The sequence below is a fragment of the Haemorhous mexicanus genome, chromosome Z (assembly GCF_027477595.1).
Source record: "Haemorhous mexicanus isolate bHaeMex1 chromosome Z, bHaeMex1.pri, whole genome shotgun sequence".
Lineage (NCBI taxonomy): Eukaryota > Metazoa > Chordata > Aves > Passeriformes > Fringillidae > Haemorhous > Haemorhous mexicanus.
In genome coordinates, this window is record NC_082381.1 from 16425356 (window position 1) to 16448154 (window position 22799).

At 38.6% G+C, this 22799-nt stretch overlaps 1 protein-coding gene across 1 annotated transcript in view; it reads right to left on the bottom strand.

Moving 5' to 3' along the window:
• The window catches only part of ST8SIA4 (ST8 alpha-N-acetyl-neuraminide alpha-2,8-sialyltransferase 4), a 51403-nt gene extending 30779 nt beyond the window's left edge, over positions 1-20624 (bottom strand). The window contains exons 1-3 of the mRNA XM_059873135.1: positions 20169-20624; positions 16904-17035; positions 6171-6428 (exon numbers count right to left, since the gene is read on the bottom strand). Coding sequence (XP_059729118.1) covers positions 6171-6428; positions 16904-17035; positions 20169-20281 — 503 coding nt within the window. The 5' untranslated portion in view covers positions 20282-20624. The remainder of the gene's footprint in view (positions 1-6170; positions 6429-16903; positions 17036-20168) is intronic.
• Positions 20625-22799: the final 2175 nt, after the last annotated feature.

Sequence of the window (22799 nt, forward strand, 5' to 3'; positions counted from 1 at the left end):
GCATATAGCACATCTGCTAACACTGTTCTCCAAATAAAGGTGTGCAGTAGTGCTGTGGTAACTTTCACACATGCCCAAAAAAGAGGAATTTATAAAAAAAAAATGCACCAACTTCCTCTTTCCCCCAACAAATACAATTATTAGTAAAGTGTATGGATTCTCACATGTTCTGCATACATCTTTGGCTACAGAAAAAAACTAAAGTTGCTTCAAATTAATCATAGGAATCTGAAGTAATTGTGAATCCCCTAACATACCCACTTCATCTCTGTTCTTACCTATGGTATGACAGAGGTTGTTTCATGAGAACTGCAAAGTTAGAGGCTCAGGTACAGTTCTGCAGATTCTATTCACATATAACAATCACGAGGGGCTTTTAGGATGTGCCATGTAAAATATTGACTTGATACACCCTTTCACAACAGAAGTCACAAAAATACTGAATCTATGACTTCAGTATGAAGATGGTTTTTGTAGCACCACCTGCTAAAAAACTTCATCAATTACTGTTGCACAGATAAGAATTTCTATTGGTAATCAACAAATTCTTCCTTCCAGCATCTCTCTGAACAGCAGTGACTGAAATCCAAGTTATCAACTGACACAGCATAGTGGAGTGTCAGAAAATGTCTAAATGGCATTTTACAAAGAGCTGCAAAATACATTATTTACATCTTTATTGTGTGTCCTGCTGCAAAATTACACATGGATTAGATTTGCTGTTCCTTTGTACTCTTCCTTTGACAAGAAAATAAAGCAATGAATTTCTGTTACTGAAAGTTTTTTGCATATATTAAAAAAATGTTTTAAAAACCCCTACAAAAACTACAGCATTGAAATATTAAAAATTGTATTTTACTGCATGAAAAACTAAGAAATGGAAATTAGCAGTATCCTGAACAGTGGCCTCTTTAGAACCCATGAGCATTTGTATATAGGTGTAGAGAAGACACTTTCTACTGCTATTCCCTGAGCATTCTAGACTTCTGTCCTTAAATATCCTCCTAAATCACCTACTTAAGGACTAACTTCTTTTTCTTAAAAAAAAACAACCCTAAAATGTGGTTACATGAGTCAAGCTTTCTCCAAGACTTTTCTGAGGGGGAGACCACTCACACCTGGCTGACTGGAACAACTCCACCAGAGCTCCCCCTTCTATAAGACACACAAATCCCTGAGCAAGAACATTGGAAGATGATGGCTTTTCTCTGCTTTCATTTAATTTTTCAACCTAGTGTGGAAAGTTTAAGGAAAAAACAGAAGGTAAAAATAGAGCTGCCACATTTGAGTTCTGAAAAGGGCTTAATGATCTAGTCATGATGTATTCAGATGTTATTTTTACAGGAAGACTCATGCTTTAAAATATGTGTGTTAAATTGGCAACTTTGCTTGCACCAGATCTGCTGGCTCCAAGGATATAGCTCTACTTGGTATGATGGCCATGGTCCAAGCAAGGTATACTAAAAAAAAATTGAAGATAAAAGCTGATATGAATTACAAAAACCAAGTTCCAGGATATAGGTAAATTAATAATCTAAATACCTTTATTCTGACAAATTTATGATGCTTTTTTCCTAGTGCCTGAAGGAAAAACACATTAATGAAGCTACTACTAATTTCTTATTATTAATTTAAATTGCTCTTCTGAAATAAGATACCACACCTCCTCAGAATTATTAGGTCTGTCCATTTCTTCTGAACCATATCTGCTGTCTTCTGCTCATACCATATATGATGCTTGCTTCTGCATATCACAGAAATATTCACCTATTGCCCACAAAAATCAATATGCTAGAGAGAAAGTCAAATCAGATTATCCTCAGCTATGTACAGGGCAAACCAAGACATCTCTTAAAGTTTGTATCCTTTCCTCTCGAAAGTTAAAAAAAAAAAAAAAAAAAAAAGGACAACAAGCTTCTTTTTCATGTCAACTTCACTAACCACATGGGTGGTAAAGTTAAAAGTCAAAGTATGCTGGAAAAATAGAGCTGCATTTGCCCAGCAAAATTTTATCACCATTGATGGAAAAAACAACCATTTGGTTCCTAAATGCTGGCAGAGTCACCAGGAAAACTCCAGTGGGAAAAGAAGAGTTGTAACATATAAACTAGGAACGTAAATCTAAAGACAGAAGCAACTAATATCTTCTCTTGTCTGTTCCTTGTCAGAGCAGCCCTAACCTACTGAATAAGCTTCACTCAACAGGCCTCTTCTCCATACTGTCCAACTGAAATGAAAGGGACTTTTCTAGATGTGGGGTTACCACAAGAAAAAAACACAATATATTTACTAGAGTTTGTTTGACTGGTTGGTTTCAACCAAATTACTCCAAAACTGAACTTGGCCACTGCTTTTGCATAGGTCTCGTCACAAACGTCCAATTAAATTATTTTAAAAAAGAAAAAATATAACTACTTACTCCGATTTTTGATATTGTTCAAATTCTGAAGCCAGAGCTGAACTGTTTGGTACATACTGGTTTCCAGAAGTAATTCCAAGTTATTATGTGGCAATGCTTAGCACTGTTATTTTACGCTTGCCCAAAATACAGCTGCACTTCTCAGAAACTCCTACATAAAAACTGCATCTTAAAATATACCACTTATTATAAGAAGTTTATCTGCTCTGTAAGATGCAACAGTTAAGTCAGCCCTGGCTTGGTAATTTCAGCATGAGAAAGTGCATAAATATGGGAACAAGATGTACTTATTCATCTAATCAGATATTTTGGAGTCTTTGAGACTCTGTCTGGGTATAGATCAAAATGCAGCACACTGAAGCTTGGCACTAGAAGAGAGCAGCAGGGGCATACAGATCAATAGTTCCTAATGGGGTATGAAAGCTTGAGAGATAAAAAGGAAAGGTATATGGGAATCAGAAAATAGTTCATAGTCATCAGAGCTTGGGATTTTTTTAAAAACAAAGAGTCTCCTTGCTTCCCATTTTAATTAGATGGACCACATTTTCTACTCCCAAAATAGACATGACTTCACTGAACTAGTGAAATTTCTGTGTATTTGTCCATTATTATTAACACCTTCACACCCTTTAAAGGATCTTGAGTTAATCAATACTGCAAATATTGTTGGATAGCTGTTGCGTCCTCCTCACTGTCACAGACCTTTACTGTCATTTTGACCATTAAATTAATGGTACTGTTGGTGTTAACTCTAACCTAAGAACTGCGCCTCTAAGAAACAACTCTCAGAGACAAAATTTTCCTTCAGATTTCACCCACTTCCACTCTTCCCCCGCCCACCCCGCAAATAAAATACAATCAAAATCAATGGAATATATTTAACCAGAATAGTATGACATACTTGCCACAGCACATGGGCATAATTCACTTGGTATCAGACGACTCTACAAAACTGTCCTTCACTAGCCTATACATTTGGATACACTCAGAAACTCCTTTCAAGAATACCAACAGGCAGCACATAAGTGAGGACATTTTACTTCTAGAGAGATCAGATAACAGTAAAAAGATTAATGGAGTGTCATGGTACATTTTAATACCAGAATCCTAATAGCAATGCAGGTAAGGGCTTATGAAGCACTCCATAAGTTCATAATTACAACATGTGATTACATATCAAGTACAATTTTTCTAAATGGAAGATGAGGAATGTAGGAAACTAACTCTGATGACTGATTTGCGTTTTTCTTTTACTTCAGTTACAAATTCCCTGCCACTTAAACAGATGCTATATAACTATACATGCATTGAGACATAAATAAATAAATAAATAAATAAATAAAGTTTAGATTATAATATGTAAATTCTAAAACATCTTAACTTTCATTTGTAAATTTTAAAAAATTAAAAAATCACTGTATTGAAGCTCCCTATAGGGAGGAGGGTCAAGAATGTTATTCTTAAAACTTTAGAGATTATTAATCAGAATATTGTCAGACACACTAGTTGTTATACAGATCACTTATATATGGTATATTGCCATATACCATATGAGAGATGTTTCATGGAATCATAAAATGGTTTAGGTTGAAAGGGAGCCTTAAAGATTATCTAGTTCTAAATCCCCCACCATGGTCAGGGAGACCTTTCACTAGACCAGGTTGCTCAGAGCCCCATACAACCTGGCCCTGAACACTTCCAGGGATTGGACATGCACAGCTTCTCCGGGCAACCTGTTCCATTTCCTCACCATCTTCACAGAACACCCACATCTCTCTCCAGTCTAAACACCTGATTAGCAACAATAACTTCCTCTGATCCTATTAAGCTCCACCAAGTGTTTAGAATATTATCTTTCCTCCGTGTAGTTGAATTAGTTAAAACCTCCTGTCAGATATCATCACCTACTTTCATGGCTAGTAAAAATGTGTGGAAGGGCATGGGGATGACTGCAAATAAATTCAGCACATGATTTAAAATAAAGTAAGTACCCTGCCTTCTCTATGAAAATTTAAATCTAGAAAATCTAGCATCTGATTTTTAATGTGGTCCTGTGTCCTGGTGTGATTTGTTCACCTGCTTTGTGCCCAAAAATGGGTCCTGTAGCTTTAAGCTAAACCCAGAGAGAGAGAGAGAGGAAAGAGAAGTCACAACAATTTTTTGCCACCTGTTTTTAAAAACACAGAGATAAGACCCTTGGTTTCTCCCAACTAATGGCTTTTTCTCTCTAGAGAAAAACAAAAGGAGTAGCTTCTTTGCTTTTTAAGCTAGCTTTTCATTTGTTAATTGAAGCAGAAGTTTTTCCTGGAACTGTAGCTTTGTCTTCAATCTTGTCTCCAATCCAAAACACCAAAACATTGTCCAGGGCCCCCCCAACATTGCACTGTGGTCCAGAGGCCAGCTCCAGACTCAGAAAAAGACTGAACCATACTACAGAAAAAATCCTGAATCTCTTCAAAGCAGAAAAATGTTTTATTATTTACCATTATTCTTTCTTTTCATACCTATAACAAGTTACTTGTTAAATAAACAATTTTTTCCCTTTCTCCAAGGAAAATCCTTTCAAACCTGTAAGAACCTGTAAAAAAAAAGTTGCTAAAACCTACTCTTCATTAAAGGATACACCCTTTCAGAACATTTCCTCCCAAATTTGTCCAAAACCAATGCATGCTGTTAAATGAATCACATTTAATCTCAGAATACAAAAGCATGCCACACGCTACATGCAGCTTAAAACTGTGGCAATTACTTTTAGATTTCCTCTGCAGTAAGTAAGGATGCTAATTTCAATAACTAGTGGTACAAATAAGACTAATTAGGAAAACGAAAGAGAAGTATGTTATTACTTCTGTTGAAACTTGTTAAAATAACTATCAAACGAAATATAGAACTCATGTATATTCTTCTTGTATTTATGTACTGCAAAACCATTATTTTTCTTTTCCATGTCCTTTTACTATTTATTGTCCCCATCATTCTTTAAGGTGAAAAAAGAAAAAGCAAATAACTCACAATGACTAATATTTCTATATTGCATTCTGCCCCCACCCTCCTGTTTTCTGTCCTTTCACCCTTCTCAAACCAAATCAATTGAAACTTTGGCTTCAAAAGCTGAAGTACCCATCTCTTGCTCAGCATTTTCTACATAATACCAAGATGTCAAATGAGGTCAGCTTTGACATGATACATGAAATCCAAAGGCCCTCTATTGTGTGTGTTTGAAGAATGAATAAAAAGTGAAACATATCATTTTCCCCCAAACTGCAAGAATATATTTTAAACCAATGTGAAGGAATATATTAGGGTGACTTCCAACTACCTCAGTGGCATCCTGGTTTAACATCACTATACCACACTGAAATTTTACTACATGCTACACAAATGTAATGTAGTAATTTATAAAAGGCCATCTGTGCTGATCAAAAGCTAAAAATAAGTATTCTTAAAAGAGAAACCATATTGCATTTGCATTTCTACTACCAAGACCTCTGTAAGAATAATTTTGTCTGGAATAAGCACAGCAAAAAGCAAAATTAAGTAATGCAAACCTCTCTCCCTTGTTTTACTTTCACAATAATCTTATCAATAATATAGGCATGAATTTAAATTTGGGGAATCACATGCTGGTGGATACTGCTTCAGATTAATTTCAGATAATGTTTGTAATACATACCTCAGATTAAAACATTTCTCCCAGCTTTTCTGCAAGAAATACAGTACCCTGCATCTTCAACAGCAGATAAAAACTTACCTTATTACAAAGTCATGGCTGTCAATCTCTTTTCCACAACCACTCTTCAGAAGGATGCCAGAATTCCCAACAACTGCACAGGTTTTAAATCGGCGATTTTTCATTGGGGAAACTTCAGGGAGAAGGCTGTGCAAATCCTGAGAAATATTTAGAGTGCGACGTCTGTCCAGTACATAATGAATTACATCTCCGGGCTTGAAGCTGCTTTTGACCACTGAGACATCTCTTTCAGCATCCAAGAACTGAAGAATATTCTTCCTGCATTGACAGAAAAATGCAGAGACAAAACCCAACACTCCGTGCTCAAATGGAATTTTATCTAGCAGCAATACAGACTGCACAAACCACACAATATAAAGCAGAGGGCAGACAGCATCATTCCTGCCAGGGTAATTCCCCATGCTCTAGGATGGGCATGGGCAAAGCTTTTAGGATGGAGTTAACACCACGGTTACAATGTAACACACAACTACTACAGAACTAGACCTTAATGACTTGTACTTACAAAGACACAGAGAGAGGAAGGAAAGATAACTGAAAATTTGAAGGCATACTGTGCTTGACTATCTTCACCAAATTTTGCTATTAAGTGATAACTGAAAATTTGAAGGCATACTGTGCTTGACTATTTTCACCAAATTTTGGTATTAAGTCATTTTTAAAAAGAACTGTGGCAGTTTGTTTTCATAAAAACAAACTTAAACACATGAAACCTTTCTGATCAGGAAATGTTGTCTTACAAATCAGCTTGGCTGAGGAATGGCCATGTTTCCTTATAGATTCTTATTTCGCCGTAAGAGTAATATATTCAGTTTAGCATAAAATTCCTCCTAATTAACCGAAATTTTACTAAAGCTATCCTAATTGACTTGATATGAGAATACACCCAGTCTTTTGTACCAATTTGAACAAAATCAGCTTAAAACATAATGCAAGTTAAACTACTGCAGCTCAGTCAAGCTGTTAGCCGAACTCAAAATCTCTTACAAACTCACCAACACTTTGAAATATTGACCATCTTTTCATCAAATAACTGTTTAAACTATTACACAGGTGAAGACACACATGACCAAATATGAGGTCTTAATAAACTACCATGTATTGAGTGAACTATGGCAGATGAACAGTTGTATACTCCCAGCCCCGAGCAAATAACTGAGGAAGAATGTTTGCTTTTACATCAGCTGAAAAGTGAAGTCATGGTATCTGCTTATGGGAACATCAGGATGCTCTGCCTAAGTGGAGGTAAAGCAGCTCAAACTTGCCTCTCTTTATTTGCAAAAGTTATCAGTGCTGACGGAGAAGAGACGTTCACTCTCCTTTTGCTGTTGAAGAGTGCTGAGACCAGCCTGACTCATCAATCCCAAAGCACTCTACTCTGTGAAGAACAGTCTTTCCTAACAGAAACTGACACTGCTGAGGATGCAGCAGACAGAGCTCCTTATAATGGAACCAACAAGTGACAGACAGTACTGGTAACTTAAGTAAAGCTGCTGAGCTGATACATCTGTCAATTACTTTATAGCACAAAAAAGTGAGGCCCCCTTTTTATGGCAGAGAATTCTGACACATTCCTTCTTGGATGGAGTGTGTATGTAGCATCCTTCCTTGAATGGGAATCCCCTTCCAGGTTACTCTGTAAGGCTGAGTAAAAGAGACTTGCTCATGGTCACTTGTATGGGCAAGTACCATCCATTTTTTTCTCAATTATTTTGCTAGCTTTAATATTGTTGCTTCAATATGGCTTCAGTAAACAGTGCACTATACTGGAAGTTATAACTGTACCATTAAGTAAATAAAAATGATCTTTTAGTCTAATTATTATCATTAAGACCATCAATAAAAAATTTACTTTGATAACTTAAGCATATTTTGTTTGCTATCCTTAATCTTGTGGACAAAGTTGCAAAAAGGTTCAATTACATGTGCACAATCCTTTAAACATAAACTGTTGACCAAGTCTGGGGCGAAGATTAGATCAAATCATACCTTGATTCCTCTCTAACAAGAGGTTTAACATGCAAGGGGTTTAGAAATTAAGTTCCGTACCTCGTAACTCAGTGGGAGGGATTCTCTAATAAACTCTGTCCAAAGCTTCTGTTCTGCTCACAACAGGTGGAGATGAGGGTCCAAAAACTGGCACATGTTCAATATGTACTCAAAAGAGATACTTAATGACTGCAATGTTATGACTAGTGTATGCAATTACTGACACCTAAACTGGTAGAGCAGAGCAGTTTTCAATACACCCTTGACATAAAAAACTGAAAAAAATCCCTAGACCAGAGATGGAGGAGCCACTGATGGGTCAGGATTGCAAGTGAGCTGACTTAGGTTGCAAATGAAAGATGTGGCCAGAGATGTGTTTTTGATTGCCATCTGTTAAAACCAGGTGGGGCAGTTTTCTTTATCTCTTCCACAACCCATCCTCCCTCTGGGGAAATACCTTCTGTTAATGGGCCATTGAATCTCACAGCATGACTGATAAAATTACATCATCCTGTTGTGAGATATTCCACCCAAGAGGAGGAACCAAGCATTCCTACCTGAATATGAAATCTGAAATTTAGAAGACCACAGGCAGCTTTTTCCCCACTAAGCTTTTTCCCACTTATCCCAGAAGATAAGCCTTTTCCTGCTAGATTCCCAGAAAAGACTAGGCCCATCTACAACATCACTGGACCTTCAGGGAAAACCTACACCCTTTCTACAGAGTCATTGTTTCAACAGAAATACATCAGGAGGACTGCAGCTACCATTTAATCAGACTGCTACCAACACCCAAACACACAGGGTGTCATATGACTATTCTGACTCAATCACTGTTGTTTTATATTATTGCATTTTTATTTTTCCTAATAAATAACTGTTTTTTCTATTCCCATATCTTTGCCTAACAGCTCCTTAATTTCAAAATTATAATAATTCAGAGGGAGGGGGTTTACATTTTGCTTTTCAAGAGAAGATCCTGCCTTCCTTAGCTGTCTTTTCAAACCAAGACATGAGCAAAGCTTTACAAGCTTGTGTCTACCTGTGAAGCAGGTATGTTTGTGAAGAAAGATCACATCTGAACCCTCTTAAGGAACAGACAGGGAGTGCTGAGCTGCGGCAAGCTTTTTAGTATATAATAAATCTACTAGAAACTTTTGCTTCTGCAAGTCTACCAAGATAAGAAGAAAACTAAAAACTTAATATTTTTCACTCTTGTCAGTAGGTAAGATGGAATTAAAAAAAAAAAAAAAAAAAAGCGTATTTTGTTGACTAAAAGAATGTTTTTTACATATTAAGCTTCTAAAGAAGAACTTCCATAAACCACAACCAAACAGGAAAAGACAACTAGAAATGTTATTCTAGCAGTTGCAACACTTAGTCACAGCCATACAGGTGAAACAATCCCCCACAAATTAAAAGGGATGAACTATAGAAACTCCCATGCTCACTAGCCAGCTTTTGTGTTGCTCCCTCAAGAAGCATATGTCTGAATCTTGCAACCAACAACACAAAATACTCACCATGGAACTGTTCTTAAAAGCCATAGGAGAAGTGAAACATAACATAGATGGTTTTAAAGTAATTCCTCTAATTTCCTATACTTGGCCCAAAAAAAAAAAAAAAAAAGGAAAGAATATCTGGAATGTGTTGGGCTATCTGTTACAGCTGTCATATATGAAGCAAGCAACCTCAGAGAAAAGGCAACTTATGCTGAGGCATATGAGAGACTCAGAAAAGCAAGACAGACAATCTTAAAATCCTTAGTTTAGCCTTTGGTAAGGCCAGGCAAGGTATTTCTGTAAAAGGATGAAGACTCAAATTTCACCTTCAAATTGAATGGACTTTAAATCTCCTCGGGTTTGACAGCTTAACTTTGTGGCAAAAGATAGATCAACTGATACAAAACAAAAAAAAAGCAAGCAAGAAAATACTTCTAGATTGGCCAATTCTAAGAATTACTGCAATTATTCATTACACAGGAAGAGAGCTACTATAGCTGGAGCTGTAAAAGATAATATGAATCCATCAAAAGCTACAAACATCATCAGCCAAGCTATCAAGAAACTCATTTCACATCAACTTTGACTTGAGAAGGGACAACCACTTATGAGTCTCAAAACCTCAAAAAATTTTGTGCAATTCACAGAAACTAGATTTTCAAGTACAAAAAGTCACATGATCACCAGAAGATTTGCGTTAGTCCCTGTTATCTAGAAAAATTTGGCCTAAAACTGTCCACATTAGCAAAAAAGTAGCAACATTTGTGTATGAACGCAGTATCTTCTTTATTATTTTTAAAAGTAAGAGGAAGGCAGTGAATTTACGCAAACTATGTCAAAAAAGTAAAAGCACATTGGCTTCCATTATTCATTTGGTTGCTTATATTCAAAACTCATTTATCTATATGCTTATAAAAGTCCTCCAAAGAATTTCATGTGGACCTGAATTAGAATTAGATAATCAATCACTCACTTAGCACAGCTGAAATTTAAAAATGTCTCCAGAATTTTTTTTCAATAAAATGCTGAGATGGTCAGAAGTCTCTAATCTTAGTATCTTCTAACATATTTAAAAATGTTTTCTTATCTGAAGTTATTAGCATACTTAGTTAAATGTGAACACAGGTATTGCAGTACACAGTAGAATCCTTATATAAGAGATATGCAACAAAGTTAACTGTAAAATATTTTTTATTGATTCATCTGACTGTATCCAGGTATCTTCTAATACTGAAAGTAATATGATAAATAATGCAGAGTCCCTGCTATTGTTCTAAGTTCCTCACTAATACCATGGTGATAACACTACTTCCGATTTTCACATAAGTGATAAGGGAAAAAAAATTACTGAGGGACATTACAAATACTGAGTGTACATACTTCAGTGTCTCAGTCAGTCTTGAGGCTGATTAGTAATAACAACTTGTTTAAAGCTCTGTTCTGTCCCACAAAGAGTACCAAAAATAACACAGCAAGGTTATTCTGATTAAATAGACATGAAAAAATAATGACAAGTAAGTGTTAACCCACTTCAAGCTGCATATTAAATTCAAAAGTAAGCTCAACTGCAAGAGGAAAAAGTGCACTATTTTCAACAAACCTTGAAGAAACAGTGTTCTGCAGCCTTAAGTTAAACTGAGTAAATTAACAGTTTCATTTGAGGTGGTTTTCAAGTTTTATTATGACAAATAAAACTGTGTCAGGATGTGACCCGAGCTGTTTTGTGGGCAGGTGAGACTGATGTGACTCACCCTTAATTGTAGCCAAGCAGCTGCTTGGAACATGTTTACACGACTCAAAAAACCACAGTGTCATAATCTGTGACTGACCTACAGTTTTTCTTTGATAAGCAGAAACAGATCTCCATAATATATAAGTACCAACTGAAACTCTGGGTTGTCTGATGAATTCATGCAACAGTAATGTCTCTGAACAGCTTCCAAATGTTAAGACTATGTACTGGTCTGGGACAGCATGGTGGGATTTTCCTCATGATGCATTTTTCTAGTTTCATTTTGTACTAGTGGTCTTTGTATCACAAAACTATTATACAATCTCAAACTGTTCTTCATCTGCCTCAGAACTGTGTGAATGAACGAAAGAAAACAGACCACTAGATTATTTGAATTTTAAGATTACAAGACAATGTATATTTTTAGACATTCTTAAGAAAACTGAAATATGACTGTCAATGCTTTTTCTGGGAAATGTCATTTTTGTAGAGGAAGGCAGTGCCATAAATCATTGCTGCTGGACTTGAATAGACCCTCCGATGTGAGGAGAAGCCTCTGGAGTGCATCCTAAGTGCCCAGGAGGGCTCACATTATGGAACAGAGATGGACTTGATCCTCTCTGTGCCCACTGAGGATGTGCCTTTATCTACATGTCCTCCAGCCCATGTTTATCTAATATGTTCCTAATAATCCCGTGTGGTGGGGACTTGACAACCTCTCCATGCAGCTCTGTAAGCGCTTCCCTGGCCTTACTGGAAGCATAGTATTCCTCAGATCTTTTCCACAGCAGCTGAGGCTGCCCTTGCTCCTTATGCCTTGCTTAGGACTACACCTTATTCTTAGCAATATCCTTCATTTACCTGGGGATAAAAAAAAAAAAAACCACTAAAATTTTTTTTTAACTTTTATGCTGTAGATTTCTAATCCCTCCTCTTGATCATCTGCAGACTGTCTCTGACAGGCCTTCATAAACAACTCAACTTTCTAACCCTAGCAAGTCCTGACTCTGCTTTGCACTCTGCAGCTGGAAAGCAGAAGGTAGCTCTCAGCCTTTAGAATCACCAGGGATTACAACCTATGTAAAACATGATTTTTTGCCAGCTAAATTATTTTAATTAAAAACAACATGAAATAACAAACTCTGTGGTAACAGAAACAGAAGGCCACAGCTTGCTCTTGTAAATGACAAGAGTTCCAGCTCCTGTTGGTTTCCTGAGGAGGCAGTGGACCACAGCTATTTGCACCTGTGCTAGGTTTTACTTTAGTCTGAAAAGAAGTTTCAAGAAAAGCTCTTCCAGGAAAGCAGCCTTTAGAATCATAAGATAGTTTGTGCTGGAAGAGGACTTGAAAGATCATCTAGTTCAACCATTCATTTGGATTTGTTAAAAACGTACCGAGCTGCAAATAACCCTGGCAGGGCTTCTAGGAGTTCCCAGCTGATGGAGGCTTCACAAACAGAAATGCTGTAATACAAGAGAGTGGGCATGCAAAAGGAAGATGGATTTTAAACAGACCATAACTCAGGAAGGCTTATCACAGGAAGGTCGTCCATATACCAGCTTTTGAGGAAGATAAGCAAGTAGAGTAAGGTAGATTGGCAAGCAGAAATCTCCTGAGGTTTATTATGACTAAGCCAGACCACAGAACCCTGGATTCTATGTCTTTGACACAAAAACAATCAGAAAGAAACAGTGCAAATGGCTTCAGAACATGGCTCCAAAAGCTTCAGAACAATTGTAGTGCTCCTTTGTTGGTTCTGTATTTACTGCTTGCACTTGAGGGACTTGTCACAGCTGTTTCACACTAACTTGTAAGACAAAAATTGATAATAATCTGAACCTTTTGAAAGAGGAAGATGCTTTTTTTTTTTCTTAAATGCTGCTGACATCTTACAAATTCTCACACTTTTCTGACAGGAAATAGTATGTGTTACATTGCAAAGATAAATACATTCCCAATGTACTTATTAAAAAATATGCCTTCCTGCAATTCATAAACTTCCTTTGCTCCTTTCAGCATAAATTCCCATATTTATTTAAAAGTAAGTAGAAAAAAGCCACAGACATCGAATTGTGGTTCATTTCACACAGGTCACAGATGTGCTGTCATCAGCCCTGTGTGGAAGGCTTTCCCAAACAGATTTGTACCATCTCAGCCACATCCTTACTTTCTGAAGCTATAGCCTTCATTACAAATTAAGTCTCCTTATTTCTATAAGCATAAGGAAAACCTTCACATTGCTACAGAGAGTAGAAAGGACATTAGACATAAAACCTTGGCAGATGGTGGACTCCTTCATGTCTGAAATAACTCAGATAGAACAGGGAGCCAAGAAAGCAGTCTTCTTCCCTTTCTTCCCTTTGTCACAGGAATTATCAATTCTTCTTCAAGAAGTTGCCAGCAACGAGAAGGTAACATCAGTTGCAAAAATCAGTCTCCCACTAAATCAGTCGCTGTAAAGGCAGCACATTTCACACAGTCCCAAATAATTAGTAATACCCATAATTTTCACCTCAATCACAGAAAGTCTAGCTCCTTCTTCTTAAGCCTGCTTAGTATCTCCAAAAGGCTGCTGCCTTCCCGAGAAGGCTGCTACACTCCATAGATTGCCTTCTCTGGCTGTAAAGTTCTAGAGCACCAGAAACCCACTGGAAGCTTTCCATCCTTCCATGGGATCCTGATAAAGAAGATGTACCACTCATTGACTCCAATCTGAGCCTGGCTTTGCCGAGAATTCCTAAGGCCTTTGAGGCTGACAGACACATCACTAACTTGAGCAAAAATAAAATGGCCAGAGATGACGCCCACAAGGTCAACAAAGCAATAGCAGAGTATAATATTCTGGATGCCAGTCAACAAGATTTGACACATCACTGACCAATAGTCCTCGCACAAAGCAAAAAAATACTTTCTGCATTTGAAAACTGCTAATGTGGGTGGCAAGCTGAAGTAAGACACAAAAATATCGGTCATTTATGGGTGACTATAAGTTTTATGAAATATCTTTATGATGCACACGAATGGCTTCACAAATTGTTTCTCCACTACTTAGAACTGCTAACATCTTTTACATTACTCAACAGGCACTAGCTTTTTTTTTGTTTCTCTCTTGCTGTTACTTCCTGTGGTCACATCACAAGACCACCAACCACTCTTCAAGTTAACATAAGTTAATTATAGACAATGAATCATCTTCAAAGTCTATACAGTGCATGTAACATATTATGGATGGCTAAGTAGCTACTTAAATCACAAGAATACTGTACTACTTTGCTAGACCCTTTTAAATTAGTCCTGATAGGTGTGTAAAACTACAGCTAAAATGCTTCCTTACTGCTGTAACATGGAAGAAAGGCACATAGCAAACCACCTGAAAAAGTGAGAGAATGTATATAATTTAGTCACCATCAGACTGAAAGATATCATAAGGGGTTGCATGCAGCTTCCTCAGGGAAAAGCATGTCTGATATCCCCCCCTCACCACTGAGAACCATAACTGATTGTATCATGCATGTCAGCAAAGAGGATTGCTGGAAAGATTATGCCTGGCAGGTAGCACTGACTCCTTTTGTAGAGTTCATGTCAACTTTTGGCCCTAAGTCACATTAATCTAAAATAATTTTCTGGTTCACACCTACTCTCTGCCCCAGAGTTCATTAAGGTAGCCACTTCCTCTGAAAGCAAGATTGGCAATGTAGACTTCTAAATAATCTCAGCTTTATGCCCTCTGTGGTACAGAAAATCTTACAATGGAAGAATTATGGTGGAACCTCTACTTCTAGTACTTAAGCCAGTGTACAAGATATACTGTTTTCTTTCCTATACTAATGAGACAAAAAAGACCCCCTTTCTTGCATGGTATTTCAAAAAACTGCATATATAAAAGTGGTTCTTAAGTACACTATAGTGATTTAATAAATAAGAGAAATTTCCCCCTCTGGAAACAATAAAGAAAAAAGTTATTTTGAATCTCATTAATCTTGTAGATTGAAATGATACACATGAAATGATACACATGTATTAACAGGATGAAAACTAAATATGAATATGAATACTAAAGCATTCTCTACTGTTTTACCTCTTTGTCTGAATAACATATTTTGCATTTGGAACAGGTAGAAAATTGGCAAAACCCAAGCTTAATTTTCTCTCTTGATTTTAACCAAAAGGTTATTGTAATATTTTTTCTTGTTTGTTGTTTGGCTTGAGCAGCAAGGTGTATTGGTTTTAAATGGTTCTGAAATATGATACTCAAATTTTCAGTAAAATGACTGAGAATAATTGTCTCTACTTAAAGCCACTCAATCATTTCCAAATCAGCTTACTTCACAAGTAGAAAAAGCTGTTTTCTTCCAACTTTTAGACCCATAACTTATGAGAGAGACATTTCTGAGCTCCCTTTATCTTCTGCATGCTTTAGAATTAGGGACATAAAATAGCAGTCATTTAAAAAATCCCTAAATTTCTAATTCAGAGAAGTCATGCTTTTATACATGGAAACAATGCCTAATTAAGGGGTTTGTAAACTGTCCTTTAATTTAAAAAAAATTATAAAAAAAATTAAAAGTAGAAAGGGAAATCACATAGAAACTACATTTTAATTAGAACACATTACTATTCAAAATCTTAATATTCAGGAATCAGGTCTAATCTGCTATGTGATTGTTGTTAAAAATAATTGCATTCTATGAAAAATGAGGGAAAGTAACACTCCTAGACCTCCATACTGCCAATCCACGCTCCATAAGCTTCGCTCATGGGCCATCCCCCTGAAGAAGATGGGGAAGATATGACACAACACACTCAGAGGCATCTTGCTACTCTCAGTGGCCCCAAGGTGCATAGATCCACTCTAAAGACACATCAGAACTATCACAGAGTTCAACTCCACAGTTCAACTCTGATACTGGGTTGCCCCCTCAGCATAAGTCTAAGGCTCTTTTTGATATCAAGAAAGGAAACTGCTGAAGACACAGCTACTGTCAGTGTCTGACCCTGTGACACTGACCAGGCACAGCCACAAGTGGATTCACAACACCTGATGGCCCAGCTATTGACTCCTGCATCCCAGCTGTTTGCCTAAGCTCCCTCTGTAGTCAAGGGAGGAAAACTGGTATGCTTAAAATACTTTCACCTGTTCTATATAAAACCTTTAGGATGAGAGAAAATCACGTCCTAAAAGAACGAGTTTCTCACCACTGACTGTGGAAGAGTTCTAGACAACCAGCTTAAATATAGACATGAATAATAGAGATAGATTGCACAGGTCTTACAGTCACAGCCAGAAGAAAACATTTTATTAATTCTTATGAAGGATGACTTTACTTTGAAGCCTAATGTCATGCAGTTGCATTAAACACTGAAACCTAAATAGATACTGTTTAAAAACATCCATCTGCAAATGTAAATCAAATTACTGTTTTATAGACCAAAGGAATTATAAAGCAACATGAATGAAAATGATAATAGGCAAGGTGAAATGAATTGCTTTTTTATTTAAGAAGCTCACCTTATTTCCATTACCAAAGAAGAATTGATTTTCCAATCTTCTGCAGGATGTCGGAAAATTGAGGAGCCACCCTTTCGAATTATCTTATCGGAGCTATTGATCATTGATCTACTCAAACTCAGTACACCATCTCTGCAATGCATTATAGAAAACACACAATTATGTCAAGGTTAACTCCAGTAATTACTTTAAGTAATTTACATCCCAAGCACCAGCAATATATCCTTTTATTCACAACAAAAATAAGCAACAATCTCTTAGCTTTTTAAAGAAAATAAACTGTAACAGAAAAAAAATTTATGACACAGATATCTGTAATGAATATGCAAATTAAGAGCTTAAATTTGTTTATATTTGTAATGGAATAGACATAACAAGAACTACAATAAACTCCAAATTGTGATTCTGGACAAAACTTATTCTTTAAAACTTTTCCAAAATCGCTGTAATAATATTAATTACATATATATTCCTGCATGTACTTTCTACATGCATTGAGTGCATGCATCTAAAGGAAAATTACCAAATTACACCTAGGTAAAGCTCTCAGTCTAAGGATACTTCAGAGATGTCTCTAGTTTATTCTAGATTAAATATAATTTAGCACACACTTGAACAGTGAAACAAGTGACAAAACCTAGTAACAAAATGCACTGCCAAAACTTCAACCATAGCACTCGAAATGAGGTTGATTTCCATAGTCACAATTTACAATTGTGGCGATTTACACAGATTGTACATTTAAAAAATGTTAAATTATGTTCTTATGAAAGAAGGTCCTAAGTTCTTTGCGTTAAAGTTATTACTATGAACCAATTGTGCTCATTTAGATGTTCCTCTCCCTTTTATTAGATTAATTTTCACTTAAAGAAATATTAAATAAACTAATACATTAAAATTAAAAGTTTCTCCCGGTAATTCTTCATTGTGTAAATAAGTAAAAGAAATGTGGATTATTTTGTACCTTCTAGAATCTTTGAAAATCCTGTCTGATATAACTGAAAGAGCTACCATACTGCTGCAGCAACTTACAGCTGACAGTGTCAGCCTTCACTTTGCATTACCTTGCCTTGGTGACCAATTAGACCTATATAACAAGACTCTCTTCTCATGAAGATAGTTCATTAAATAAAGTAACTGACTTCAAGTGTATTCCGTATCATTAGAGGATGACACTGCTTAAGCAACACTACTCTGCCTATACCATGCATGTTTCATTACTTGCTTAACCTTTAAAGGTTATTGCTATTTGAAAAAGGGTGCACTTCACAGTAATTGTCCTAGCACACTTCTCTATGAAAGTGCACAGCTGGCTTAGAGTTTCTCATGTAATTTGGAACCGTATATAGCCAGCTCATTGTGAATTGTCTGGTGCCACTAATAACCATAAAATGGACCACCTCGTACATCCATAACTTCTGAAAGTACAACAACCCATGGAAAACTGACTTTGCTTGCCCACATGACCAGTCAAAAATAACCCAACATCCCAAACCCCCAATTCAGGAGAAAAGCAAGTGTAACATCAATAGGGGCAGCAGTTATGAGCAATACATTTTTAGGCTATTTTTTTCTACCTCATACAGTAATGAATGGGATGACAGGCTGTGAAGAGAAAAAATATTTCAACAGTGAAAGCAAGTAGTACCATCCAGCACAAGAAGTCTCCCTGATAAAGAAATAGAGATACCAGAATGACTAGTCAGAAGTATAATACAGCTATATTTTAAAAGGTTAGGAACATATGTATTTATAACTAAACACACTTATTTCCTTCCATTTAATATTAAAACAGCAGTTCATTTTAGTAAGGTTTTAAATTGTGTCAAACAATGTGCAGTGAGTGGAAGGCAGTTTTTTTGTCACAAACTTAAAGTAATTTCTGAATAATTTCATCAGCTCCTTCTAGTCTGAGAAGAAGGAGCACATTCTAAGAAACATGGGTATCAATGACAATTCTACCTCACATGTTCATTTTCACGTCTGTTTTCACACACCTGTAACACCAAATTTTAAACTTCTGTACATATCCTAAGAATACAGATAGCTTTGTGGTAGAAAGTGGGTTACACCCAGGCTGAACAAGAGGAAGAGATACCAGAAAGCTGTGAAAATCTTGAATAAAAAAGGAAGCAAATATTGCACACACAGGTAAGGACACACATGTGCCGGGGCCATAGCTGAACAGCCGTGCTCAGCTGCCTGGGTCCTCCTCCCTCACCAGACTGCCTGAGGAAGAGAGGGATGTGCTTTCTGTCTTTAACTCTGGGAGCCAAGTAGGTTTAATTGCCTCAGCCTCCTCCAAGACTGTATCGGTACTTACAATCCCCTTATGCCTCCTCCTTAAAATAAGGCAAAGGCTTATACAAAAGGACAAAAATCTGCTGTGAAAGAATTCTACCCACAGTCGACATGCACAAACAAACAGAAAGTGTGAGCTCCTACTTAGCTTTTATCGAGTACATTGAACGACCAATAAATTTATGCATTGCTCCAGGGAAACCAAAATCTTACACATCTCCATGGAAAAAACAGCTTGGCTGAAAACCCAGCATCTCCAGAGAACAGCTGCAAGCTGGGAGAAAAATGAGGAATGCAGGCATTCACGTACATAAAGAGAAAGCTGACGTGCAAAGATAAAAATGGCAAGGAACTCTTTGCCTTTCGTTTTGAGTCAACCACAGGCAGCAAAGGGAGAGTATGTAACAGATGGTCTCAGCGAGGGACCAGACTTTCCAGTGGAGGAAGCTCGAGAGCTACCTTCACTTCTCCCAGAGCAAGAATCCTTAAGAAAAAGCCAAGTTAAGCAAAGTTTCCGGGCAAACATCAAAGACGGAAGCAGGCGTTCACCCGCATCCCAGCACGCCTGACTGCGAAAGGCAAGGAACCAAGGCACAACGCGCTCCAGCGACCGCCGCCGCCGCCACCTCGGGCCGTCCCGGCCTCCGGGGCAGCCGCAGACAGGTGAAACTTCCCAGGAGCGCCCCGTTACGGCGGCTGAGAGGCAACTTCCGAAGCAGAGCAGCTCCTGTCCTCTCCCGTGCACTCGCACCCTGCGGCCGCCGAGCCCCGGCAACAAGCCCCGCTCGCCACTCGTCCCGCAGCGGCATCCGGATCCTCCGGCAGCGCCCGCCAGCCAGAGCGGCGAGCTGCGCGGGCATCGCAGGCTGCGGGCCACAGCCCGAGTAGCGCCGGAACACCTGACAACCCACACGGCCCAGCCGCCCCCTCGGACCGCCCTCCCGTCGCGGCGCCCCGCAGTTACCCGGCGAGAGCTGTCTCCTGGCACTCCTCGGTCCGTGTTATTTCCTTCGTCTTATAGAAGATGAGGAGGAGACTTATGGTGCACACAGTCCACCTCTTCCTGACGGAACGCATGTCTTCTGCGAAACGCGGGCCCCTCCCGCTATTCCTTTGTTTATCAGGGGTGTGCTGGAAACAGCTGCACACGCGACACGAATTGTTAAAAACACGGCGATGTATTGTTGGGGGTTTTTTCCCGAAATAATTGCAGAAGATAAAATAAAACCAGGCTGGAGGTTCTTCGGCGTTTAGTTTGTCTCTCGCCCTGACAGGCGGTGACTCGCTCGCCTCGGCCGGGGAGACGGGTCCGCGGCGTCGCTGAACCTCAGATGAGCAGGGCCGAGCCGCAGACTGCTCCGCGGACGTCCTCTCCGTCCAGATCCGCGGCAGCGCCGCTCGGCAGAAGGTGCGGCCAGTGCCGCCTTCGCCGGGGCGGGGGTGGGGGCGGGCGAAGCGTGGCCAATGCGGCCAGAGCGGGTGGGGCCTTGGCGTGGGGAGGAGGGCGGAGGAAGCGGGCGGTGCGGCGGGGCGAGAGGCGGTGGGAGAGCTCCGCCGGCAGCTCCGCCGGGCTTGGGGGGGCGTGCACGCTTTGATTGGGTCACGTCCGTTGTGCCCGTGTCGCCGGTTGGGCGTCTGAAAGTGAGAGCGAAGGCGTGCCAATGCTGTACCGCAGAAAAAGAACACTTCAGAGAAGGATAAGGGGTTTTGGTCATTGGTTATTTTTTTTCCCCTCGCTCCCGCTATGGTTGATTGTAGCTTGAACAAGGCACTGGAGGTTTTTCCCGGTCTTGCTGTCCCAAAGCCGCAACAGAAGGCGGGACTGCAGAAGGGAAGCGACGTGGCCCCCGCACAGACCCGCCCGGAGTCCTGGGGTCCGGCCAAATAAGCCGCCCGTGCCGCGCTCCCCAGGGTCTTGTTTCATCCACACCGTCTCAACAAGGCCGTTATTTTCCTAATTTCTGCTGTGGCAGTTTCTCTGAGATGTACCAAAAAAAAAAAAAAAAAAAAAAAAGACTCACAACGAAACCCCAAATTAAAAAGAAAAAAACCAAACCTTTGAGATGGACAATGCAATATGAAAATTAAATTATTTACTAAATCCGCTTTTCTCAGTATTGTTTTGCCTTTTTCAAAGTGAGGGAACTGCCCTGGAACTATGCTGATTCTGTGTGATAGGGATTTGCCCACAGCCCTGAAGTTTGCTCTTGTGGAACAAGTAAGACCAATATGACACACCTCCCACGGGGATCCAGGAAGGGTTTGGTGGTAAATCTAGAGTGACTTTTCTTTCCTAACTTAGATTACAAGCAAGAGCTCACGGGATGACGGAACCTTCCCTGGGTCTGTTTGGTCTGCTTTCTTGTGTCCTGAAAACTGATCTGTAACAGACATTTCACAGGAGAATGAAAATATTGCAAAGAAATTTGGAAGTTAGAACAGATTTTTCCTTTCCAGGAGAGTACTTCCTCACAGGCATGAGGAGTGAATAAAGGTTAGAGAAGTTGTTGAAAATCTTAAGGTTACTAATAGTAGTCACATTGGAAAAATCAGTTGTGCGGAGTAAAAAAGTTTTAATTCAGTCTCAGTGGAATGGAATGGAATGGAATGGGAATTGCAGTTTCCTTCCACACTAGCCAGATCAAGCTGCATTTTCTGTGCTCTTCTCTGCTGTGGCTCTGATAACTTAGTCTCAGTAAGTGATCTCTCTTGCATCAGCAGCAAAAGGAGAAAAACCCATTCTATCTGTGAGAATGAATTTCAAATTTCCCATTGTATAATACCTGACATTCTTAAAAAAAAAAAAAAAAGTTGATTTAATGCAAAACCCTACTCAATACCTTTGTAAAAACTACATCACATGTTCAGCCTAAAAGTCAGGATGTCAATTCTATTGAATATCTGTGATAATTTTTTTATACCTTATATAATTTTTGTATATGAGATTATTTTTGTATTTAGATGGACTAATTGAAATAGGCATTGAAAATGTATATAGAGGATCGCAAATTCACCCATCTTCAGAGGTGGTTTTACTTGATTCCATCCTCAACTGCAAGAGGCAGCTTAAGATACAGTTAGTCACAGCAACTCCTTGGTTTCATGCCAGGCCACATGTAGGTTCAGAAGAAACCAGTGTTGCCTCCGTCATCTTCTTCTCCTGTACCTACTGCTGCACTTCTTCCTCCCTGAAGGTTAAAACCCAGCTCCTCTGCTGTTTCATGAGAACTAATCCTCACCCCACACAAGAAATTCCTGCCTGCATCTAAGGCACTTCAGAACTGATATTGATGTTCTTGCCATGTCCAGCAGTGCACTTTTCTCTCCCTGCCCAGTCTGGTTGCAACCAGTCTGACTGAAACAGACCAAAAAAGTTCAAGATCCTAACCATCAAGACTCAAAAGGATTTTTCCAGTTACTACAATGAAAAACTGTCAGTTCATACTTGGGTAAAATATGGAGAAAACCACTTCTCAACGAAAGCACAATGCACATAACAACCTGTGGCATTTTTCTGAAAATTTCAGCTGTTCCCATGCCTATCATTCTACTACAATGAAAACATACTTCTGGGTCAGAAAAAGACTATGGCATC